The 27414-nt window shown below is 34.5% G+C and overlaps 1 protein-coding gene across 5 annotated transcripts in view; it reads left to right on the forward strand.

The window, feature by feature from the left end:
• The window catches only part of PAN3 (poly(A) specific ribonuclease subunit PAN3), a 143917-nt gene that overhangs the window by 24786 nt on the left and 91717 nt on the right, over positions 1–27414 (forward strand). For 3 of the 5 annotated variants that reach the window (XR_002126592.1, XM_019666052.1, XM_019666053.1), the window contains exons 2-5: positions 3232–3353; positions 4146–4212; positions 6013–6083; positions 21828–21989. Coding sequence is in view for 4 of the 5 variants with exons in the window: in XM_019666052.1 (XP_019521597.1) it covers positions 3232–3353; positions 4146–4212; positions 6013–6083; positions 21828–21989 (422 nt within the window). In the remaining variant the exon portion in view is untranslated. The remainder of the gene's footprint in view (positions 1–3231; positions 3354–4145; positions 4213–6012; positions 6084–21827; positions 21990–27414) is intronic. The other 2 variants (XM_019666054.1, XM_019666056.1) reach the window with 1 other exon arrangement.

The raw sequence follows: 27414 nt of genomic DNA on the forward strand, positions 1-27414 counted from the left end.
TATATATATATATATATATATATATATATATATAAAACATTTCCTTTTATCCATTCATCTGTTAATAGATACTTAGGTTGTTTCCGTGTCTTGGCTATTTTAAATAATGCTGCAGTGAACATGGGGGTGCAGCTGTGTCTTTGAGATAGTGATTTCACTTCCTTTGAATATATATATCTAGAATTAAGATTGCTGGATCATATGGTAATTCCATTTTTAATTTTTTGAGGGACCTCCATACTGTTTTCCATAGTGGCTACACCAGTTTACATTCCCACCAACAGTGCATAAGGGTTCCCTTTTCTCTACATCCTCACTAACACTTGTTATCTCCTCTTGTCTTTTTGATGATAGCCATTCTGACTGGTGGGAGGTGATATCTCATTGTGAATTTGATTTGCATTTCTCTGATTTGTGATGTTGAGCATCTTTTCATGTACCTGTTGGCCATTTGGATATCTTCTTTGGAAAAATGTCTATTTAAGTCCTTTGCCCATTTTTTAATCAGATTGATTTTTTGTTTGTTTTGTTTTTGCTATTGAGTTGTATGAGTTCCTTGTACATTTTGAATATTAACCCCTTATTAGATAGATGGTTTGCAAACATTTTCTACTGTTCCATAGGTTGCTTTTTTGTTGTGCTGCTTGTTCTTTTGCTGTGCCTATAGTTTGATGTAGTCCCACGTGTTTGTTTTTGCTTTTGTTTCTTGTGCTTTTGGTGTCATATCCAAAAAATTGTTGTCAACACCTATGTCAACACCTTTCCCCCTATGTTTTTTTTCTAGTTTCTTAACAGTTTTGAGTCTTTGTGTGGAATGTTTAGTTAAAAAAAATAACCCTTAATCATTGGCCGTATTTGGCCTTCCCCTCTCCTTTGTTTTTTGTTAGGCCCATTCATAAGACCCTCTGTTAGGGAACAGAAGGTTTCTCTTTTCAAAATTGTGCATCCTGAAGAAATATAAACCGATTTTAATATAGTGAAAATCACTACCAGAAATTTGGTAACAGTACAAATTCTGTTTCGTAATGATAAAGTATTATTAAAGGATAAGAAGTTTATAGAGGATTGTTTTATTGTCCTCTGACAGCAATTTAATATTTATTTTACAAATATTTTGTTATGCTTAGATGCTTATTTCCGTGAATCTTGCTTAAAATCTAGGAAGATAAAATATTAACCATAGGTATTTGAATCCTGGCATGTTCAATAATAGTTTTCTTCATATTTTATGTAAGCTAATATAATAAAAGAGGAAATTGGATATAAATTTTTAAAAAGCATTTGAAATAAAAATGCTATATTAAAAATAATTTGACTCTGGAATTATACTCATTTTTGGAAACCATTCTATTTTATTAGGAAAAGATAAAGAGTAGATGCCATAAAGGTTTTGGTGGAATAGAGGAGGTTCTGCCCTTATAGATTTCTCTGTCATTATCATCATCACCATCATGAAAATAACTACATTATAGAAAAATCATAAAAGACTAATCTCTCCCATTTAATCAACCAGATAACACAAGTTAACATTTTGGTATATTTATTCAGTCATATTCTATGTGTGTATGTGTACGCACACACAGTTATCATCCTATAAATGAAAATGTGTTCCCTTTTCACTTTACATTGTAAATATGACATCATTATTTAATCTTTATTGTCCTCCCTCTCTACAACCTTTTATTATGGAAAACTTTAAACTTTGATAAAAGTGGAGAGGAGAGTATAATAATCCCCTATCATAGTTCTGACACCATTATTGAATCTTTATTATCCTCATTCTCTACAACCTTTTATTATGGAAAACTTTAAACCTTGATGGAAGTGGAGAGGAGAGTATAATAATCCCCTATCACTCAGCTTCAACAACGATCAACATTTACCAGTCTTATTTTGTCCCTCCTAGTTTTTGTTTTGATTTGCTTGAGAATTAAACAAATTCCAGGCATTCGTTACCATGATTTTTCATTGTTTTGTAGTATTCAGAATTTAGTTATTCTTCTGTTGTGCATTTCACATCATTTCTAATATTTAGTTATTAAAATAATACTTTGAATACTTGTATATAAATGAACATAATGATGACCATCTTTGCATATATAGCTTCAGATGTTTCTGATTGTTTTCTTCAGCCACATCTGAAATTGTAATCACTAATTTAAAAGAAATGAACTATTAAAGATAATATTTTTTGTAATTATGAAAGTAATATACTTTAATTGTGGACATTCTGAGAAATAAGTTTTAAAAATAGAGAATAAAAACGCCCTCAGATTGCTTTCCAAGGAACTCCTGTCTCAGTCTGTGTTTCTTGAACGAAATTCCTCAGACTGGTTGGCTTACAGACAACAGAAATTCACTTCTCACAGTTCTGGAGGCTGGGAAGTCCAAGACCACAGCACCAGCAGATTCAGCGTTATGCCTGCTTTCCGCTTCACAGATGGGCATGTTCTTGCTGTGTCCTCACATGGTGGGAGGGGCTAGGGATCTGTAGCCCTCTAATGTAGGGATCTTATACACCTCTAATCTCATGCCTGAGGGCTCTGCTCTCAGGACCTAAGCACCTCCTAAAGGCCCCACCTCCTAATTCCATCATCTTTGGGGGTTAGGATTTCAGTACATGAATTTAGGGGGTATACAAACATTCATTTCATAGCACCCTACATCCCAGCTATCAGCATTTCTTTGGTTTACTTCTTAGTTGGGGGTGGGAGTGGTTTCAGTGGTTCTCAGAGGCTCTGCTCAGAAGAGGGCAAGCCTACTTGCACTTTGGCTGATTTATAAAGTGTAAGGCTTTGTACTTAACTAGCAGCTTGAAAACAACATCATTCCAAGTACTTAGCAGTAAGAACATCTAAAACATACTGTCCATGACTTTATTTCTGAACTCAAGCCCATTGCCACATCTGCAGGATTGTTTGTACTGAACTATGAGTTAATGTGAGACTGCTGGTATGGTCCATAAGATAGGTTATGAGAAACAGTCCTGGCTCTTAGTTGACTAAAAACAAAATAAATTACTGTCTGTGGGAAAAAACCCAATCAACTTGATCATTGTTTAACACATTTTTAGAGCTGAGCCAATTTTATTTGGTCCTGCCTTTTGTTATGAACAGGTAAATAGAAGTGTGACAGAAATTGAGACTTTAAAAGTTATTTAGAAACACAGAAACTACATCAATGTTTTGTGCTTTTAAGTAATTAAATACTTGAATTTCCCTTCTCTTTCAGTTCCTGGAATAGATGGAGGTGCTTTAACTGATTCGAGTCTCACAGATTCCTATTTCAGCAGCAGCTTTATTGGAGTCAATGGGTTTGGAAGTCCTGTAGAAACAAAGTATCCCTTGATGCAGGTATGGTTATTACAAGTTTATCTGGCACTAAACAGTGAAGTTTATTTGCATTGGAGGAGGATATTGAGAGTCTTCCTGTATTTCTAAATTTGTTGATCGGGTGGTGGGATTTTAGATGACGAGGTAGGTGGAATATAGGTAAGCCCTTGTAGGGTTGGGGTCAGGGTGACTTTAAATGGTGAAGTTGCTGGTGGGATGACAGTGAAGAACATGAGGATAGATAGAAAGAGACTAGTTTTATTCCTTTGTGTGTTTTGTGGGTTTGGAACGAAGGCCTTTCAGGATAGAGAGACCATAGAGGCTATGGAGTGTGTTAAAAAACCATGGGACATGTTTAAAGAACAGGGAATAGCTTAATTTTATAGAATGTCTAAGGTGCGTGAAGGATAATATACATTGGCAGAAGATACTACAGAGCATTTATTGACTTCATATGGTCACTTTACATCTTCTTGGATGGGTATTGGAATTTGTGTTTTATAGACAAGGAAACTTAATTGTTTTGTTTCTTGCCCAGGGTAATAAGTTATGAGAAATGCAGTTCAAAATAGGTCTGCAACTTTGGCTTTAAATACCTGCCTAGTGAGTAAAATTTTCATTTATTGTGTTATACAGATAATTTGGAAGTTTTGAATAGGTTATTGTAATCCAAGCAGCAATGATTAGAGTGTCAGTAATGTGAAAGACGGGTAGGGGAAGAAGCAAAGAGGGTCAGTCTTAACTTAATCAGTTGAATATTTTTAATTTTATATTTCTTACTGATATTGTGTATATATATTTTTTATTTTACAGAGAATGACTAATAGTAGCAGTTCCCCAAGCCTTCTAAATGACAGTGCCAAGCCATATGCAGGCCATGGTAAGACTTGGTCCCCTTTTCTCTTCCTTATGTATATTCCTGACTATAAACAATATGTCCATTGTAGAAATTTTGAAAATTATGATAGGTATAAGGAAGAAAATAAAAATGATTTATTTCCCACTCGGAGATAACTATTAAGATTTGAACTCCAAATCTTTATTATTATATTACATAATAATTATTAATTAAGTGTATACATACTACTTAAGATTGCATTCAATAGTCTTTTAAATACCCTGAGTTTCATTATAAATCGAATTCTGTTGTTTATTTTTTTTAAACAACTGTGTTCCAGTATTTGATTATGTATCTGAATCTGTGTTCATATGTTGAGTTATTTTGGAAACATTTCTTATACATGGAATTATTGTTTCAAAAATTATGGAAATTTTTAAGGCTTTTGATACAGAATTTCTAGATATCTTTCTGTATCCTATTTTAAAAATAAACGTTCAAGAATGGTTTTTAAAAATATGTAATAATTGAGTTAATATTCTGCATCTGTAAAATGTTAATGATTATTAATAATGATGAGAATAAGAATTTGCATGTGGATTATTTCCTGTGGTAGACATTTTATGTTTGTGTATCAAATCTCTATCACTATTTGGAAATTTCAGCCTTTGTTTCTTTTGCTGTAGAAAAAAATAGCAACATTTTAATGTTGAATAAAATATTAGAAACTTATTTGTAGCATTATAATATTTGTAGCATTTCTAATGCATTTATATGCTGACTTTTAAACTTCATCAAAGGTAGCATAAAGGATGAATAATATTAATTATTAGGTGCCTTGAGTGTATAAAGTACATAAAAATATCTTACGTCTTGCTATTTTATTAGCTCCTTCTCTTTGCATTATTAATTAATGTTAATTCTAATGGAGGACTAGACTACACTATGAAAACTCAGGCAGAAGAAGCCAGAGAAATTAAGCAGCAGTCTATATGCACTGCATTATGAAGAAATTTAAGGTTTCGTTAAGTGAGAACATTAACTGTATTTTTTTTAGGCTTTCAAAATAATTTAATGAGAAACATAAGATTAGCTAAAGCTCAGAAATAAAGATAAAATATTTCAATGTATATCATGCACACCTTTTCAGAAACTCTTTTGATTTGTTAAGTGAGAAACAATTTGAAGTTACACTTTTGTTTGTAACTTCTGGCCACAGAGTAATAGAACTTTAAACCTACAAAATCTTATGATTTCATATTTGTGTTTTAAAACTTAATTTATCTTTTTAATAAGAATATCAAATATCTGGTGATAAACTTAAAAATATGGACTATTCTGTAGAGTGGATTGTTTTAAGGCCTTGCATAAGTCAAGTCCAAGTATGATCACTTGAAGTACAGTTGATTGACTACCCCTCCCCCTGCCCCACGTGCTCTACCCCCCCTTAGTTTTCTCATGATTTGGTCTCTAAACAAATATTTACTGCAAGTAGACTTATTTCCTTCATAAACACATTCCTGATAACATGGTTTAGAGTCATCTTTTTTTTTTTTTCTATTTGATTTTTCTTTTAGTTTTAAGCAAACAGAAGCATCCTAACACATATAGCTTCTGAATAAATGTGTACTGAGCATTGGCCAAATGAAGTATTCTCCAATTTGTATTTCATTCATTCAGAAAATATTTGAACATCCAATGTATGCGAGGCGCGGAGTGTGACTAATAGTGTAGTATATGCTTTTCATCACTTTTATAAGCATTGCCAAGTTAAACATTTGTTATTAAATTTGTGGGTTACCAGAGTTGTCTGTGTGGAAACTTATATAACTTACCTTCCAGATCCTCTAACTTCACCTGCTTCATCCTTGTTTAATGACTTTGGTGCCCTCAACATCTCTCAGAGAAGAAAGGTAGGTGAAATTGAAACTTAGATGAAATTAAATGGAATGTAAAGGTGATATTGGTCATTACCTTCATCATGGTCCATATTTCTTAAGTCGGGGGAGGGGGGTGCTTTTAATGGACTGCAATGTTTTTCTTGCCTTTTGTTTACCCTTTTTCTTGTTATATATCTCTTGTATGTAGAATTTTATTTGATCTCTGTGCATGGAATAGAGATATTTTATGTAAAGGGATGAAGTCCTGCTTATTTTTACTCCTTTTCTTTATCTTAATGTATTCTGTTTTTTAAGATAACTTCTAATTTAATGTTGTTGCTGTCGAAGTGACACATTGTAGGCGTGTTGATCATGTTTTTATTTTCTGACTGCTTTGCTTAAATTTCAAAGATTTCTCCCCTAATTTAATCTCCTCATTGAAGGCAAACTTAAAGTCTTCAACTTTTCATACTTGGTCCAACTGTTTAACAAGTTTAAACTCTCTTCATATTAGAAATTTATTTAATTTTATTTGGTATTGAGGTTGACAGACCCATGTGTAGATTTTGAGGTATGTTACAGGGACTGATTCTATAACAAGTAAAAATTAAAATTTTATAGTTTGATGCCTTTGAATCTTAATGAGCATCATATATTAATAGCAGTAATCCCGAGATATATACATATACAGTAAAACCTTAGATTGCTAGTAATGTGGTTTGTGAGTGTTCTGCAAGACGAGCAAACATTTCTAATACATTTGGTAAATGGGTGATGTCTTGCAATCTGAGTAGTTTGTTTCCGGAATAAATTATGCTCACAAACCAAGGTATTACTGTATTTTACTATATTTTTTGGTTAGGATCAGTAGCAGTGAAAGATGTTCAGGAGGTTGTAAATCTTGGTGGAAATCACTATAAGGTTACAACTAATTCAGTTCCTAAGTAATGGAAGAAAGACCAATAGAAAAGTATTAATTTTAGAAAACTGAAATAAGCTTATGATGCTTTATATCTGATCAGAAGGTAGTATAAAATGAATTCAAGGAGACTGGATGTTTTCAAGACAAAAAAATGTATGGGGTCAGGTATGAATTAGATCTATACCTCATGTACTTATCAATAGTATTATCCCCATTTTTGAAACAGATGAGATCAATAAATTAATTACAAAATGCTCTTAAGCAACCAGAATTGATAGACTAAAATGTATGGGTTTGATTTTCTAGACTTCCTTATAGTCTCTCACCAAGAACACATTTACTCTTGCTTTATAGAGAATTCTCATAAGTTAGAATGTATAGTTTCTGTTGATATAGGATAAGTGGAGTAGAGTTGGACATAAGCAGACTCATTGACAACGAAGTGACATTAGATAAAGCCTGTCAATATGGAAGGAAATAGCAAAATGCTAAAAAGCAGATAGAACCTAGAAATCAAGTTACCTGGAGCTATTTAGTATAGGGGAAAATTGAAAGCCCTTAGGAGGTCTTAGGGGTCCCTCTAATGCCCTTTTCACACCTTAAATTAATAATTGGTTAACTGTGATAAGTAGAATTTCTGGTGTATGACTAGAAAGTAAAACCAAAATAGCAAATAAATGCTTAAAGCATTCCTAATATGAGGGTTTGGTGGACTACATCCTAAAGTTGAAATATGTGATTTAGAGCTACTGATGTTATTTTTGAGAAAATAGTAAAAATCCCTGGAGACTGCAGGAAAATACAGGAAATACAGGAAAAAGGAAAATACAGTGCCATTCTTTTAAAATTTACTTTAGTAAAGGAAAATAATAAAAGGAAATGTTACTACAAATGTGACCTCAGTATTTGGAGAGATACTGAAATATATCCTAGTTGAAGCAGATTATTAATATAGTGAAATGAGAACTATGCTGTGATTTTGGGGGGTCTGGTTTTCTAGCTCTGTGACCTTGGCCAACTTTCTAGGCTGTAATCTTCACATGTGAAATGATGAGCATGGCTGGGATAATGGTTGTGGTGTTTCATCTCTAAACTTGTCTGTGTGGCTAAACTGAAAGGATCTATGTGTCAGTCTCTACTTTGAAACATAGTGTATATTGGAAAGACCATATTTTCTTGCCATTTACATTTTAAATAATATGTAGGGACATAGAATTTTTTTTCCAATAGTGGGCTGTATGATTAGGAATCCATGAAGGTACAGGTTGCATATTAAAATTGTTAATGGTTGAGTTGAGAAGGTTTAAAATTTTTTGTATTAGAAATACACTTGACATAGAATATTGTATGCTATACATTATGAATCGAAGGCATATGGAGACTGCTTGATTTATTTTGTTGTAATTTGTAATGTCTGTTTAATGCTGTAATTTTAGTGGAATGTTAACCTAAATTTATGTAAACAATTATAATTTCATGTTGACCTAAGCAGATTATCGTGATTACTCAGTGAAATTTTATTTCATAGTAATACTGGAGACTAGGTAGTTAGGACTACTATTTCATAGCTAGCTAGATAAGTTGTTTTCTGGAAATCTCAGTTGGGCAACTCCCTGGGCCAGATATGTTGCTTTTTGCCTGTGGGTATGTGAATTATTGGGATCAGATCTGTCAAGTACTGTATTTCCCCATGTATAAGACACTCCCATGTATAAGATGCACCTTAATTTTGGGGCCCGAAATATGAAAAAAATGTATTACATAAAGTTATTGAACTCAAGTTTTAGTCATCGTAAAATTCATTACAACTCCTCATCACTTGTGGGAAATGCAAGTAAAAAAACTACAACCACTGTATAACATGCACCCAGTTTTTAGACCCCAAATTTTTCGAAAAAGGGTGCGTCTTATACATGGGGAAATATGCCATTTTATTGTAGGCAGTCTTACTATGTGCTATGTAGAGAATTTAAGAAGAATGGACTGATGTTTTTCCTGCTTTTCTCAAATCTAATTGAAGAGGCAATACATGAACCTACTAGAGAACATTTGCATAGCAGTATGCTAAATTAGTGCCAATTCAATAACCTGATTGCTAAGTAGCAGAGAATTCTGTAGATCCAGAAGAGTTGATGGAGAAAAGATGTTTTGAATTGGGGTTGAGGAATGCAGAGAAGCAAAGATACTTAAGCAGAAGATGTTACTTGATTACAAGTGGAGAGTTAGGATCATCAGTAGATTTTTACATTCTCTTCTTTGTATCGTAGATGAGCTAAGAAACTATGGCTGGGGGCCTTGTATGTATAAGGACTCATTGAAATAAACTGTAGGATATGAAAACAGTACAGAGGTTCATGGCCATTTGGGCTGATTTATTGTTGTTAAATAAGTAAAAAGCTTCCTGAAGAGTTGTGGACTGAGAATAACTGTCCCAGGGCACCGCTAAGCTTAGGGTGTCGGGGCCAGTGCTAGTCCACAAATTGTTTGTTACCACTGGGGGAAGATACAAGTTAAGACCCTGAAAGGAAATGTTTAGGAACTTCTATAACAATGTGATAATACTGCAACATCCACATATGTGATCACTTTTCTAGCAATTCATTTTTACTTTACAAAAGTATAGAGCCATGATATGTAAGAAGTTTTAAAAGATCTTTCACAATTGATGTTTGAGAAGCACTGATTATTTTCCTTTATTTTTTACATTAGGAATACATAATTTTATAGATAGAACAAGTAACTATTACTTGAAACTGTGTATAATTATTGTGGGCCAAGGGTGTGTTGGAAGAAGTCAGAATTATGACTGTGTACTCTGTGGGGGAGTTAAGCGCCACCCCCCCACCCCTTAAACATGGGAGATGGAATTTGTTGAAAACCCGAGTTAATATATTAGGGATCAGTACACAAGGAAACCTTAATAGCAAGATAGTTAAGGTTGAGAATTGGTATGACAGGAAAAGACTTGAGGGACACTGTGACTCAACAAATGTGATCTCGTCCGCAGTAAAAATTTTGGTAAGAAATCCTTTGGTAACAAAGTAACTTTATAACAAAGTTGGATGTTCAAATACAGATTTTCATAAATGAAGTGATTCAGTTCTATGGCATCTTGCTAACTGTTCTTGCTAAGCTGTGAGTTTTTATGCAGGGCAACCCCAGAGTAAGACAAATCCTGGGCAGTTTCAGAATTTGGGTCTGGTGTTCTTGGCTTCTGCTTTTATCTTTCTTGGCCCTTTTTTGCTCTCTTTTTTAGTCCTCCAGTCGTTATCCTAGTCAACTTTCTCTCCTACCCCCATTAAAGCAAGAAAGGCTGTGGTGCCTGTCATTTGCATTGTTTTAATTGTACTTTATGATGCTATTTCTATCAATATGCAGCTTTACCAGGCCATTTACATTTTCTAATAGTGGGGTAACAGATTTTCATTTTGGTAAATATTTTAGGCTTTACTAACAAGTTAAATTCTTTGGGCTTAGGGGACAAAGATTTCTGAAGTATCATGTTTATTTCTTCTGTTCTTGATTTTAAAGCTCTATGTTAGGATAAGGGAAGTCGGATCAAAAAGGGCTGACTTCTCTGCTGATGGCTTCTTTGCGAGGAGCTTTAGATGGGGGAGGCCCAACTTGGGTTTATTCTGCTTGAGATAAGCGTTCCACTAGCAGCACTTTCTCTGTTTGGAACCTCTTTCCCATTGTTCTCTCTTCAGAGCACCCATCCCTCCTGTACCATCTCTTATAAAATTTACACACGTATGTGTATATATATGAATAAATAATGTTTTCTGGTTAATTTGACATTTAAAACTGTCTTGTAGCTTTTCTGTTAGGTTTTCATGAGGACTTTTACATTATTTCTACCGTAGGGAACAAAATATGAAATAACAGAAACTAGAGAGTATTTATGGTAGAGTTATTTTATGGAGAAAGCTTAAGTAAATTTGCAGAAATTAATAGGATTATGGCATAGACCATCTGGAATGTAAACCCTTCCTTAATCCTCATGGGTTAGGGCCATTTTGGAACTTCGAACCATGGACTGATCTCAGGAAAAATAAAGGATGAGGGGAAAATGGAGAAGGTACTGAAAAATAACTGAAATTTTAATGACAATTGCCATCTAGAATTTCACCTGTAAAACTGTTGTTTTTAAATTTTTTATATATGTTGTTTTCCAGGTCAGACACATTTGAATATTGTGCAGCAATGTTTCTATGGAAAATTGTGTTTAGAATTTGAAATTATATGTCCAGAGCTAATTCCTCTTTTATTGCAGTCCGCTAGGCCTCCATTCACCTCCAAGCTGTGGGGATGTGGACTCTGCCAACTTGTGCTAGGTGTAAGGGAAGTTTTAGATTTGGTGACACATACAGGTCCCTTATGGAAACTGTTGGAATCCAAGTTCCTATAGGCATGGGAGCACCCATGGTTCCTGCTTATAGCTCGGAGCCTCTTGGGGAGTTTTTATTTCTCTCAAAGAGCAAACAATAGGAATAGTACTAACCCAGTAGCATTGAATAATGGTTAAGGTTTTAGGGTTTGGAATTGGATGCCAGGCAGTTGGAATTGAATCCCTACTTCTTCACCAATTATTTGTGTTTTCAAGCTTAGCCAGACCTTTCTGTTTCTTCATTTGCAGAACAAGAAGAATACTTAGTACCTACCATATAGAGTTGTTCTGAAGACTAACTGCAGTGCCTAATAAATAGTGTCAGCTAAGCCTTTCTCGCCTTGTTTGGGAGTGAATAACTATTGGGTTGTTGGAAAAGTCATGATGTATATTTTCTGTTTTTCGTTGTAAAAATGCGTCATGACTTTTCCGACAACCCAATATTAATAAATATCTGTTGCTACTCACTCTGGATGAGGCTGTATTAGAATTGTTAACTGGAAAAGCACTTTTCCTATAGCTCCTCTGAAAATGGTCACCTTTCAGGCCCCTTTTCCCCAGCATTAATTTTTTGCCTCCTTCTTGCAGAGCTGTTAGCTTCTCAAATATATTCTTCAGATTTGGTGAACAATTCATTTGGGGTTTTCTCACAAAGTGGTGGCAGACAGAAACTTGATTTTATTTGTACTGACGATGATTTTCTGTATCTGTTCCAGGTAATATCGTAAACTTATAAAGTAAATGTTTTATATTTTATTATATCATTTAATCACCTCAGCAGTTCTTTGAGAGAGATTATTTGTTTCATTTTCCAGGTTGAGAAATGGAAGTTTTGAGAGATCAAGTAATTTATCTCGAATAATATAGATAATGTTTGTTTATATTTCAGAGGAAAAAAAACCTCTAGAGCAATATGAGAAGGGTAAGATGACTGAGTCTTCTATAAACTGAAAAATGGAGTGAGGTCTCTGATAATACGTAGAGGAGGCAATAAAACAGTGACCTTATACCTGCTTTTTCCATTTTTGTGATTATCTCAGTGTAAATTTCTATAAACAACAATTTCTAGGGCAAGAATATACAATTAAACTTCTGATACTAGATCAGTAAACTTTCAGAAATGCACAAATTTATATTCCTACTCATAGATGCTGGTTTTTCTGTAGCCTTGAAAACAGATGTAAAAATATTCATGTCTTTATCATTTTATAGGTAAAAACCCCTCATTGTTTAGATTGGATTATTGGTGTTGTTAAACTTTTATTTCTTGGCCATTGGTGCTTATTTCATGTCCTTTGCTCATTTTCTATTGGGCTATCCTTTTTTAGTTCACTGTAAGCTCTTTGCATATTAGAGATGAAAGCCTCATCTTAGATGTTTCAGTCCCTCTCCCTATTTTGTTTTTGGTCTTGAATTTCACAAGTAATTTATGCTTTCAGTTTTGAAATGTCATACTTATTCTGATTGTCTTTTATTAAGTACATGAAAAAAGAGCAAAATATTAAGCTCATTTTTGTTAAAATGACATTGTAATTCCATATTTGTTGACTCAGTGATTTTAAATTAAAAAGACTCACTATATTTATGTAATTTGAATCCATTATCATTTTTATTGTTAATGATCTATAGTAATTAGCTTCTCTTATCAAATGGATATGTTTTCTCCTCTGCGTTTTTTTTTCTGTTCGTTCTACTCTGCATTTTAATTGTCAGAGGTAAATGTGACATTCTTACTATTGTTTACCTTCCCTCTCAGTCTATTCTTTTCTTAAAATGTTATACAAGTAACATGAGATTGAAACTTGTTTAAAAATATGACAGTTCCTGTAGGAAAGGACTCCACTTGGAATAAGTTATTTTTATTTTCCTGCTAAATTAGGAGTACTCCAGGTTGAACTTCCAGGACTATGCTGAGATAAACGTGTGCTTTGGAAAGAACAGATTAGTAAGTTTTTTTGTAACAAAGTAGTCCAACCATGTACTTTCTGTACTTCATTTTAATTGGTACTCTGTGTGCAGTGACCTGCTTTTGTTGAGTCTGGAAAGGGACTTCCAAATTATGATCGAAAGGGGATTTTGTCCTATTGATAAAAAAGATCTCATGAGATTTTGTTTTTAAAAGTTGTGTGGTGGTTTGGTGTTTGACACTTTACTATATTTAAACACATGGACTGAAACAGCACGCCTTTTATAAATATATTGTGTTGTCGGAAAAGTCGTGATGTAGTTTGTCTATGTTTTTCAAAGGTCATTTACTTATATAAAGAACAAAGTTCAATCAATGATATATTGCCCATTTTGTTCTATAACCTTTTACCATCTTTCAGTGAGCTTCATAATTCTTGTTCATAGAAGAACCTGTCTTTATTTGTGAAAAACTGAACAAGATGCTGATTTACAGCCTCATCTGAATTGAATGTTATACCACGCAAGGAGTTTTGAAGAGAGCGAAACAAGTGGAAGTCTGACAGCGCAAGGTCAGGCGAGTGTGGTGGGTGTGGCAACATCCCATCCAAGCTCCAGTAATTTTTGACGGGTGATCAAACTTGTGTGTGGTCTCGCGTTGTCGCGATGGAACACAGCTCCTTTACAGTTAACAAGCTCTGGATGTTTCTGGATAATGGATTCGTTCAAACTGTCCAATTGCTGACAGTACACATTCGAATTGATTGGTTCCTTGGTAAGAGCTCGAAAAACAGGACACCTTTAAAATCACACCACACTGAGAGCATAACTTTCCTCTGATGAATGTCTGCTTTCGATGTCATTTGAGGTGAATCATCATGGGACCAAGACCATTTGCACACCACATTGTTGTAAACAATCCACTTCTTATCACCAGTTATCAGTTGCTTCAGAAAAGGATCGTTTTCCTCATGTTTAATGAGCATATGGCAAATGTTTATACGTGCCGTCAAAGGAGCTTCTTTTGAGTTCATGCGGAACCCAAATATCAAGCTTGCTTACGTATCCCAGCTTCTTCAGGTGGTCATGAACGCTTGAATGATGAATGTTCAATGTTTCTGCAATCTCTTGTGTCGTGTAATGTGGGTTTGATTTGATCAACGCCTTTATTTTGTCGTCATCAACCTCAGTGGGCCTCCATGACTGAGGAGCATCGTTGAGATCAAAATCACCAGTACAGAATTTTGTGAACCATCATTGGCACTGACGTTCTTATAGAGCATTGTCACCATAAACTTTATGCAACTTTTCACAAGCTTGATGCGCGTTCTTCCCTTTATAGAAGGAAAACAGTAATATATGGCAAAAACGCACAGTTTGGTCTTCCATCTTCAACTTGTAAAATCTCCAAAACTGAACCAGATCGCTAATTTTTTTTTTAGAATGAAGTTAGAACTGTCAGCTGTCAAATGACATAGCAATAACATAGATGCGAATGACTCTAGTACTTCCAAAAATGAACTAGTGCCATCTGTCGCAAACATGCGTCATGACTTTTCCGACAACCCGATATAATGCTGTTGGTTATAGTTATCTAGTTTTAGTTTTGGGGATTTTGAGTTAGTTTTTACCCTAATAATGATAGTTTAGTAAAACCATGGTGAATTTACCACTTGGACTTAGGAACGAGTAGGTCATTCTGAGATTATCTCCTTGGCTTCTTTACTCTGGTCATTGTATTTACAAAGTAATAGTAGCGCATACTAAGAGCTTGGCATTACTGGTGGCTCTTCCCTATTTTTCTAGGAAGTAGGGATCAGGAATGGATTCGTAAAGATGAGGTTAGAATTCTCATCCACAAACATGCTAGCTTGAGTTTTAAGCTAAATTTAACCAGAACTGCGTAATTTTCCCCAACTCGATGTAATTCCCAATATTTGTTCTCCTTGAATTTTGAAAATGGGGAGGGAGAGCTGAATAAAGCGTCTGTAGCTGTTGTTTCTCATTGATCCTATCCATGCTAACTAAGGTTCGAAGAGATTGATTCATTTGGGAATTTGTATTTGGTCATTTTAGGATTAGCTAGAATAATCTTAAGATTGCATAGGTTAAGGAATATTACAGAATGTGGAACAGATTTCTTTGAAGTGGAGGTGGAATACCGTAGTTAAGAGTATAAGTGCTGGAGCCCAATCTTATGTTAGTTGTGAGATTATAGGCAAGTTATTTTAGCCGCTTCTAAGCCTCACTTTTCTCATCTGTGACGGTGGTATTATAATAGTGTCTATCTCACAGAATTCTGAGTATTAAATACATTAATGGGTATGAAGTGCTTGACATAGTGCCTTGTGCTTGTCAAATGGTGGTGGTTGTAGTCTTTTGTTGTTTATGATTCTGCAATTTTAGAACATGTTTATCTGTTTTTGAATGTGTGTGAGATTAGTTTCAATTAGACACTACCTTAGTTTAAATTCAGTTATAGCAAAGAGCATTTTTGAAGATATTCTGCTTTATTTCAAGATTGAATTTAAGCAAGGATATAAATGTAAGTAAATCAGAAGGGAACTTTTTCCTAATCAGCGAATAGCATTTTAACATGATGGTTGATTTTGATAAGGGACTGAAATTCATATAAAACTTTTATGATCATTACAGCTGATAGTTAATTGTGGAAATAACTTTAATGACTTAGAGAAAACACAGCTTTACTCATTTTCTTAAGGTATTTTAATAGCTTCGGCATGGTATTTTATTTTTCCACATCTTGTATTCTGCTTCCATTCGAAAGCAGAAGAATGAAAGAAATTGCACTTTGGTGTGCCAGTTCTTTAGACTTTGATTGTGGCCTTGCTTAGCAAGGGTATTTCAACTGATCTTGTTTTTGGTGGCATAAAACTCCATTGTAGCATGGAGATTTTAAGAATAGAAGTAATGGCTGCTTTGTAGGCTTTCTTAAAGTTATGTAGACAATATTGGGGGACTCCTCCCTCAGGATCTAACTCATGGTAGAGCTTCAAAATATGTATATGTGTGTATATGTATATCCTATTCTGCTATATTTGCTATAGTTTATATCAGTTTTTACTTAGCATCCTCTGTTTTCATCCTCTCATCCTGTATGTCATTTGTTTATTGACTCCATAAATTACAAGGTTTTTTTTCGTTAACAGATGCTTACTTGTCCATGAGTCTTTAGCAGTGAGTCTGTTTTTCTATAGACATACTTACCCATCCCATCCAGTTATTGTCTTTATTTAAACAATGAAAATGTAAAGAACTTAATATATTTTCATGAAAAGCCAACAATTGATAATGAATGGCATGACAAAATACAACATAGTCTTGGAGGCTGACTTGTTTGTTTTGAATTTTAAGTCTTTTACCCATGGAAAAAACTGACTGGACTCCAAGCTGCAGTGATTTGTAGTTTTGGATTTCCTATTCTAAATTAATTAGGTGCAGGCGCCTTTAAAATCCAGGATAATTAACACACCTAATTAACTAATAGATGAGGTAGAGGTAGTTGCCTGTGTTGATTATATGGAAATTAGTTAATTTATTCAATTTTAAAAATTCAAATGGTTTTAATCAGTTTGGGGTCTGTTTTTTCCCAGTGAGCTTAGATAAGCTATTGATGGTTAATGGAATTATAATCTTATATTTAGTTCTCATCATTACAAATATGCCAAACTCTCAAGATACTTAATTAATTGAAGGAAGACCATTGTCAGCCAGAAGAGGTTGTAAAAGAAATGCAGGTTTATTTTCAAATAAGTAAATTGTAGGCCAAAGGTTTCTATGAGTGGACCCTCAGGAGTTGTCGGAGGTAGGTTGCTGCATTCTTACTGCAAATGGTAATGAATTAATATATTTATTAAGCATTGTCTGAGGGAGATAATATTTCATATATGTGTACTACTATTTTACAAGTATGTAAAGTTGTTCTGAGTAATAAAATGCAAATCATATTACAGTGTTATTCATAGTAACCTTAAATCATCATTCATTGTTTCAGAGTACAAATGAAAGCACAGTATGTTTTTGATGTTTAAAGGGGGTTCTTAAAATTGAGGGCACTGGGAACTTTTTGTCATTGGATAACAATTTGATTTTTCTAGTTTATTACTAATAATTAGATTTTGATATGTAATTGTGTAATGTAAATTGTTACATGTAAATTATGATTGGAAATGTGAGGCATTGTAGAGATGATGCTGTTTTGCAATTTTATCAAAAGAATTGTGCACTGAAAATTGGTCTGCTACTTGGTAACTTGAATGACATTTTCTATACAAGCAGTGGTATAGATTTTTCTTTTGCTAGACTGAACTTTTTAGGGGAAGAGAATAGAACTTACATTGTTTTTCTAGGAAGGGCAAAGAGCCTTATGCTGAAATGTTGAATGAATGGATGAATGAAAAAATATTTGTGTGTGGAGCTAAAAGAGTCCTAAAAATTAGCTTTTACTGTGCTTTGACATAGTCTAGAGACTTACCTCATTTGTTAGTAGTGCAAATGGACTTCCCATAGTCCTAAACTGTTGGAATGGACTTTTATGGATTGGGGTAAAGAGTTTTGAAGAGCCAGGGCTTTGGGGGCTATGAGTAATGGTCTTAAAGGCTCTAAGTATCTCGGTCAAGCTATAAGGAGTTGACTGTTGAACCCCTATTCCTTTTGATCTTGGGTGGTAACCCCAATTTCTATTTATACCGCTAGTTGCTTCTCCAGGTCTTTAATCTGACATTCTCTAGAACTTGACTACTCAAAGTGTGGGGACTTTTTGGAAATGCAGACTCTCAGGCTTCACTGTAGGCCTGGTGAATTAGCATCTTTATTTTAACAAGATCCCAGCTGATACCATTTGAGAAGTACATTATCAGACTTTTTCTTATCCTTGAATACTTTTGTTTAAGTCCTAAATGTTTTTAAAATGCCCAATAAAAAGGGTAGAATTATTTTTAACTACTATCTTATTGTGCTATTTATTTAGATTTTATGAAGACTGATAAAAATCAGCCATTTCAATAGTGAATCTTGAGACTTAAAGTAAATATTGTACATATCAGAGAGAGAAAAAACTAGCCAGTTACAAGCTCTGCTGGATATTTTACCACAGGAACAAAAAGAAACTGGGAATTTTGATGTCCAGCATTGACTTCCTAGGAGGTGGAGCAGAAAAGCTGGTGTTAACCAACAGGACGTGGCATTTAAAAGCTACCACTCTGTAATGACCAGCAGGCTGGACTGGCAAGGCTATGGCGGCTCAACAAGGGGACTTTTTTTTTTTTGACCATCACATTCTCAAGATTGGTCTAGGAAAGGGTCGCTAGAAGCTAAGGGAAAGGGAAGAGGGGTGGTTGCTTTTGTTGACTCTGGAGGAGGAGTTTGGATCTTATAGAACTCAGAAAACTTGATAGGAACAACTGTAGGGGTAAACAAACATTTCCCCTAAAATTTTGTTTTCTCCTTTTAATTTCTCATCTTCCATTTGACTTCTTCATTTCCCTTAGTCCCTACTTTCAGGTGATCCCCAGTAGTTGTTTTGGACCTAGCACATCTTCCTCCGCCAGGCCTTAACTCTCTATCTGATTGGATTTCCTTGGGTTCGCATCCTTCACCTAAACCAGTGATTCTCAAACGGGGGCAGTGTTTTTTCCCTGCTCCCAGAGGACATTGAAGATATCTTTGGTTCTCGCAACTCGGGCTGTGGTACTCCTGGCGTAATGGATAGAGGTCAGGGACGCTGGTGGACATCTCACAGTGCACAGGGCACCCCTATAACAAAGAATTATCCAAAGTCTGTATCGCTGAGGTTGAGAGCCTCTAACATGGATCACTGTCAGAGTCCACTAGTTTGTCTACCTGCTTCCAGTTTAGTTCTCATTTTTAGGTTTCCAAAAGTTCCCCAGTGCGCATGGAGTGAAGTCCAAACTTCTTGCCTTAGGACATGAAACAGTTCTTTTTTTGCTTTTTATTGCTTTCATGCCTCATCACTTGCTCTTAAGATTGGCCCTCTACTAAGTGGTGTACTTGTGGTTTTCCCTTAATACCACATGCCTGTTTGCCTCTATGTACACATTTTCCCTCCATCCATCCATCCATCCATCCATCCACCCACTCACCCACACTCACTCCTCCACAATTGCTCAGGATCCACCTTCTCTGTAAAGCCTTCTTTGTCTCTGCTCCATTGGTTCCTTGATTGTTTATGTATTTATTTTATCAAAATGAGTATGTTCTGTTTGCATGACTTTGTTACTTACTAAGTTATATCCTCTTTTTGAGAGGAAGGTGTGTGCTTTTTTCATCATCATATTCCAAGTACTTAGAACAGTTCCTGGTACAAAAGTAGGCTCTCAGATGGTTAGTTAAAAATACATTTTTTTCTTCAAGGAATAAATAGTAGGTCAGATAATTTGGAAATTAGTTTACAGATGAGATTTTACTATAATTTGCTTTCTATGCAATGAGACTCTATACTTAATCTTTTTGTCTCACTACCATGCTTTCTATTGTTGCCCTTTCTTTTCAGATGTCATTTGTCTTCTGTTGTTTATAGTGGTATTTTTAATGGTATTGATACCTTAGGTCTTAACCTGCAGTACTACTCAGACGGTTTTGCTTTTGGATTAGACTAATCTCTGGCTATGTACTGAGGAAACTTAAATCTATAATGGCACATGTTTGGGGATCTCTTCATACCTAAAATGAAAACTCTTAGGCTCATTACAGGTTTGGGGATGGGATGGAGGGAGAGGAGTGATGAATTCCTCTTTGAAAAAACAGAAAACATTTAATGAGACCTCTTGGGGAGGGAGAATGATACATTGGATTTATTTAAAACCTTTTTTCTATGTTGCTTAATGCACTACTGTAAGAAAATGCACTAATTGTAATGGGTCAAAAGCAAGTCTGAATTTGTGAAGGATCTGAATAACAGAAGAACATTTAAAGCAGTAATTTTCTTGCTTTCAAATATATGACTAGAACTTAGGTGTCCTTGTGTAAAAAGTCCTTGACAGGTTGGGGTGTCGTTTAAATAAATATTCTTTGGTGTGTTGAACTTTTCCAGTAGGATAATCCTTAGCCCAGACATTTTCTAAAATATAAATTTTAAATCAGTGAAAGCTTAATGAAGGTTATATTATTTTTGCTGTATATCTAGTCCTTACAGTTGTGAGCTATGTTACTAGAAAATGTTCCAAAGGTACGTTTTAATTCTCATCTACAGAAGTTGCTTGTGATATAGATGGAGAGGGTAATGAATTGACCCACGATTACATAGAGGTGAAAATATTTTAGCCTCACCAAACTTTATCATCTGCTGTAATTACTGGGTAGGTAGGTAGACTAGTTGCTTTTCTTATTCAGTTTTTAATCTTTTTTTCCTCCTTAAACCAGAGACAAAATAGCAGAGGCCCATTTGTGGAGTGGAGAATCTAAATTGCACAGAATAGTTTCTATAGGCATTATTTACAAGGTCATTTTGAAATTTAGAAATCAAGTATTTTCTTCAAATTGTCTTCATACTGGAAAAAATGATTTTTATGTATTTTATATATTTGTCTGGCTATGACACCTTTTTTGAAGAAAGTTAATTTAATTATTTGCTCCGACAGTCTTGTGACAGAACAATGAGTAGACAAAGATTTTCTTATTACAGGTCTTAAATTAGATATGTTCCCAAGACTGTATCAGTATTCCTTAAAGGGAAAAAAGTATATACAGATTTCCTTTAAGATGCAAGTTAGTGCAAATGTGCTACAATTAAGAGAAGTAAGATGGTAGAAACTGGCATTAATTTTCACATATAAAAAAGCCCTGCCAAACACTAAGATTGTTTACTAACTTTATTATAATGTTAGCCAGTGAATTCATATTCTTATTGGACAATTTGTTTAGTACCAATCTGTTCAAATTACTGAGATTTTTATAAGTTCGAGATTATTTTTTTATTGAGTACCTAAAGTTGAAAGCCCACTTCAGATAGAATGACTTGTACGCTGCTCCAATGGTGCATAGAATTTAAAAAATTAAAAATGAAATCCATTCTTTAGGAATTAGCTTTTTATTTTAAGTGGGGTAGTTCTCAGTAGGGAATAAGATGGTGAGATGAGGAACATGAAAGTATATAATTTTTTTTAATATAGAAAAATATATAGAATTTTTTTTTACTTGTATTTTGTGCCCTTGAAACCATTTCTTCATATTGCAGTGAGAATAGGTAAGTGCCAGTGGAAAAAAATTTGGAAAGCATTTACTTTGCTGATAAGTTAATTTCTATTCATTAAAGTCTTATTAAATCAGACTATAATGTATTTCTCTAAAACATCTGTTGCTTTATATAATATTGTTCAGTCTGTGTGGGTTATTTTGGAGGTGTGTATTGGGGGCGGGGGTGGGAAATGGTGGGGGGTGATAAGGACATTAGAGGGAGTGTCTTAGATATTTTACTTGTTTTCTACTCCACCATTCCTGATCTCTTCTCTCTGTTAGTTATGTTAGTTTAGATTAGTGTGGGGGATGTTAGGAGTGGCCTGGTTTCTTTCCTTCTTTTTCCTAGCCAAGGAAGTACCGCCTGGGGATGCTGGAGGAGAGGCTAGTTCCGATGGGATCAAAGGCACGAAAAGCAAAGAACCCTATTGGCTGCCTTGCCGACAGGTGTAAATCAGGAGTACCCATCAATATGGTTTGGTGGAACAGAGTCACAGAAAACAATTTACAGGTAAAAATAATTTTATTAGACATTCTTTGAAAGTGACTATCTTGGCTGCTTTCTGTGTCTGTGGGGTGGGGGGTGTGAGATTGGATGGTTTAGATGAGGGGATTTTTTTTTTCCAAATCAAAGTGAAGTTAGTGGCCCATTAACCAACTAAATGATTTTGTTGGGTGGCTTTTTTACCTTTCTCTGCTTGTATATTTTCCTATTCTTTTATTAAATTTAGTTTTTCCCTTTTGGATCTTCTCAACAGTTAGGTGCAGTTATTTTTAATACACAAAGTTATTCAAGGTACTATATTAAAAATATTATAAAACTTATTACAGGAAATATCATTTATTTGGAATCTAAACAGGAAGCTCCATGTGTTGTCTTTTTGGAAATAAAAATTATATGTGAACAAACTTGTCGAGTGTTGACTCTAAAACCACCTTCAGTAGTTTATTGTTGTAGAGTTATTACAGATACATTTTAGTCTTTGACTCTGCCTTATCAGTGCTGAATAATGAAAACAAATTTTTATAATTTAAAGGCTAGCTTTTGTATAGGATTCTGAAGTACCTATAAAATAATTGAATTATGTTCAATTTCAATTTGGATTATACTTGTTATAGTCTCATTAAAAAGTTGGTAATTGTATGCTCTAGATCTATTAATCAAAATTACAATTTGGCTAGAAGTAGAATATCTTACCTCCCTTACTTATGGAGTAAATTGATATTTTTTATATATTGCTAGCCAAAAGCCTATAATCCCACATCCACACCACAACACAAAAGACAAAACAAAGTCAACAACTTGGTTTTATTTCTGTTATCAACCTGGTTTTATAAAGGGGTTCTACAGTGTTTTCGTCTGCTTGATATTAGTACCATAGCATACCTGTGTTGCTTTGGGCACAGAAGTAAAGAAGTTATTCTAAATATTGCAAAACATGGTATATACCCCAGCTGAAATTTTGGTAGTAAACACACAGATCAGAAAAACTGGGGGGAGGAGTCCATATAATCATATATTTAAAATTTCAGTGTAAAGTTTTGGATATGTCAATTATCAATAGCAACAGTTTACAGAATTTTTGTCTGAGATCAGAAGGAGCGAGATTTGATGTGAATTGTTAGAATTATTTTTCAGTTTTTAAAAGAGTCTGAAAATAGATTGGATCCCAACTGTATAAGAATGGATACAGGTGGAACTGGGACTGCTTGTAGGTTGTGGAGTGAAACACAGATAAATGCAGAGGTATAGCCACTCGACCCCCCATAACTGCCTCCCGTATCCCAGTGGCAGTTTTCATCACTGCTTGAAAAATTACTAGGTTAATATAAGAAGATTTGCTAGAATTATACTTTAAAGTAAAACAGCTAGTAATAGATTTGCGTTCAGTGTGAGAAAGTTGAATTGGTGTTGTCTGAATTGAATATTTCAAATACTATTATTATTTTATGCTTCAAATAGTTCTTTTCCTTTAAGGACATAAGGAATACCTTATAGCTTGATCTGATAATGGGGGGAGGGGCAATAATACCTCACACTATCAGCCACATGTTGAAGTATTGGAAAATACCCACCTGGTCTCCATCTCTATCCTTGTGGACTTCTAAGTTGGGTACCTGTTGCAGTTTATGCAGAGCAAAGAATATGTCAGTACATTTTTTTTTTATATTGGGGTTTTTATCGTTTTGTTCTATAAGAAAAATAATTTATATAAATCAGCTCTATACCAATATTTTTTTTAGTTTTGTATGATTTTTTTTAATATTATGTTTTTCACATAAAAAATTTAAAGGATTGTGTTGCCAGATAAATTAATCTTTTCCCAGTCCATTTGTTTCCTTTCCTTTAAAACTTAGGTCTTCTGAATCCTAACGTCAGAGAAATATTTAATCTATATTTTATTTTAGTAATAGTAGCTGTGTTTCTTAAATGGTTACTTTGTGCCAGGCACTGTGCTAAGCTTTTTACTTATATTGTCTCTTTTGGTCTTCCTAATAGCTTAAGGGACAAATATAACATGTTATTGTTCAGTGAAGAAGCATCTTCAGAAAAGCTAAGTAACATGAAGGTTAAGCAGCTGTAGAGGAGCAGAAATACAGCCCTAGTTCTACTAGATCTTTAATTGGTTTAATTAATTAACTGGTTAACTGAACTTCTAAAGGGCAACTGTTTTGAGGATGAGACTGCATAAAGTAGTTTTCCAGACACGGACTGTGACTTATGTATAACTTTGCAGTACTTGTAAGGTCAGCTTTTTCCCCCTGGTGTTTCATCTTTTTTTCAGTAACATTTCACCACTTTTCTTTCTGGAACTTGACATTTGTTTACATTGATTTCTTATTCTTGACCTAACATCTTTAGAAGTTTTTCCACTTCTGAATACAAATGAAAACCAACCAACTGACCAATAAACATCTTAAAACACAACAAAAACTTTCTCTGAAGGTTTCTACCTGAATCATTCATAATTGCATTTATTCTCTTCAGTGCTGGATTTCTTTCAAGGGCTCATGATTCCCAACCGTTTAGTGCTTAGTAATCTTCTTATTTTCTACCAAGAGCCTCATGATATGAAAGGGCTTGTATACTGAACATAGGACATTTGTAAAATAGTGATGCATGCTTTCATTCTAAAAAATATATAGTATATTAATTAGAGAATCAAAGAAACTTCGTATTTTCCTTAGTCTTTATAGCTTGGTGAAGACTAAATTTAGTTTTCAAATGACTGTTTGAGATATCGATAATGCCCATTTGGTCTCCATTACTATGTTTATGGTTTCCCATTTGGGGGAACCCTTGGAATAGATTCAGTCTTCTCACTGACTTCTTTACCTCCCATTTATTCCTTAATGCCTGCAGTTTGGTGTCATCAGAATTTTGGTGACCTGCTCTCAAAGTTTGTCAGAGATCTCCTTATCCAGCAGTTATATTCAACACTTAATACGGCTGGCCACCTTTTTAGGTTTGAAACTTTCTTTTTTGCATTCCTGACTCTGTCTCATCCCTGGCTCCTTGTGAGTGCCTGTTCTTTGCTTTCCTCTGTATGCCTAAGGTTCTAAATTTTTATTTCTATTAGAACTGTCTTCTGACTTCAGAACCCAATTTTTTGTGCTTTCTGATGCCTTTGTATGTAGATGTGTACAGACATATCCCACTATCACTGCAAATTGGGCATGTAGACTGACTATTTTTCTGTCCTCCAAATCTGTTTTTTTGTGTTTTTTTTTAATGTTCTTTTATATTCCTTCTTTAGTTAATGGCTTTATCTTCCAAGTCACTTGAGGCTGCATATCTCGACTTCTTCTCTGTCACCCTCCACAATCTACCATTTATTGTGAGAAAGCAATTGAAAGACAATACATTGGATAAGTCCCATTTGCCATCATATTAAGGCTTTGCCTCAATAATGACGTATTGTCCCCATTTGACAAATGTGGAAATGGCAATTTTGAAAAGCCTTATTGTTAGTAAGTGATAGAGCTGGGATTCTAGCCCAGGCCTATTTAATTCTAAATCCTGAGATTTTCCTACTACATGTCTGCCTCTGATCCCTATGCTTTCAAATTCTGTAGTTATCTTTCTCTTTTTTCCTTTTTCAACACTACTGACTAGTTTATACCCCAAGTGTATTTTGGGAATAATTTTTGTCAAATCCCTTCAGGATCTGTTCTATTGTACCTTTCTAGGTCTCTCTCTCTCACTCTCGCTCTCATTATCCACACATATGAAATTCTAATCATATGGAATCTTTCATGCCTCATGTAATATGAAATGCATTGTCAGTTCTCTGTACCTTTGTGTCTCTACCGTTGTTAATTGAGCCTGAAAAAAAAACTTTCCTTCCTTTTCCCTCAAGAGTTAGCTCAAATGCTACCTTCTCTGTGGATACTTGCTCAAACACCTCAAAGAAAAAAAACTTTTTTAGTTTTTATAATACTTGATGTTGTTTAACAGTTATTTCATTCTATTTTATATTGTTTGTTTGCCTGTTTGTCTTTTCCTGCTGGATTGTAAATATTTGAAACTAGTCGTGTGTTTATTTTTGTACCCTGAAAGTATTTTGCTTGTCTCTAAATATTACCATTTAATTTTCTTTTATTAGGCAATATATGCAATTTGTGGTAATTTATTCAGAGACATATATTTTTAAAAGTTGATTGTAAGTGTTTTAGGATTTATAGCCACCATATGTTACATAGCTTAGTTTTATTATCTATCATAGCTGATTTAGAACATAGGATGGTGATTTCTTTTGTTTCTGTTTTGTTGGTTTTTATAGAATGGTGATTTCTTTTGAAATGTTAGAGGCTCTTCTGTTTTTTTTTAAAAACTCAAAGTTTAACATTGTCCAGTATTCTCGATACTTTTCAATTTTCTGAGCCTGGTAGTAGTCTTAATTACTACCTGACAGTGTTGTTAAGTGCCAAAGCTTCTCCATTTTGTGTTTTTCCTGTGATTTTAGCCTAGACACCAAGCAGATGGTAGATGGAAGGTCACCTGAGACTCCACATTTCACCTAATTGCAAATCCACTTTTATCTTTCCTCAGTCTATGCCTAGGATGTTTACCCATCCCCCTGCCTGGTCAATCTATATGTGAATTAAAGATTTTTCACTTATTTTATCATTACGCTGTTCAAATGCTATTGTTTAGGAGTGAAATATTTTATTACCTATCTCTCAAAATTGTTGTGAGGATTCGAATTTCCAAGCACATAGTAGGTATTAAATAAATGTCCATTCCTCCCATCTTACCTAATCATTCTTAAGCTTGGTCTTATATTGAGATATGTGGGCATCGTGCTATGTATGGAATGAGGCAGTGACAGTGTTTTTTAGAAACTCGCATTTTAATGCTGATACACTTGAATATTTTTAAAAATTAGATTGAAAATGCCCTTTTTCTGGAGGAATAACAGTGGGTTCCCATCCTTTGCTTAGGAATTAGGTGTCAACTTGAATGACAGGATGGGAAATGCATGATTTTGTAAACTTCCCAGGGTGAATTTCTGGTTACGATTTACCTAAAAGTAATGACATGTTAAATGAAATTATATTCACTTTGTTCAGACCTTTGGAAATAATTGGATTATGAATTATATGTTATTATCATTACTGTTTTATCTCCAAAGTGGTGTGAATGAATGAGAACTGTTGGACTGTTGGGCGCATTAGGAGATTCATCCTTGGTTGTCAACATCTCTCTTTTTTTTTTTTAAGATTTTTATTGGGGAATTGGGGGAAGGGGAACAGACAAGTTGCTGTTGTTTTGTTCTTCAGTCTAGTTGTGGAGGGCGTTGCTTCACTGGCCCAAGTTGGCACCATCATTGCACTCCTCTGGGCGAGGCAGATCAGTAGCCGGCTTCTGGACGGCCACTCACTGCGGCTGCTGGCCGCTCACGCTGGCTGCTGGCTACACAGGGTAGCCCATG

This window comes from Hipposideros armiger, unplaced genomic scaffold (genome assembly GCF_001890085.2).
Source record: "Hipposideros armiger isolate ML-2016 unplaced genomic scaffold, ASM189008v1 scaffold_459, whole genome shotgun sequence".
NCBI classification, from domain to species: domain Eukaryota; kingdom Metazoa; phylum Chordata; class Mammalia; order Chiroptera; family Hipposideridae; genus Hipposideros; species Hipposideros armiger.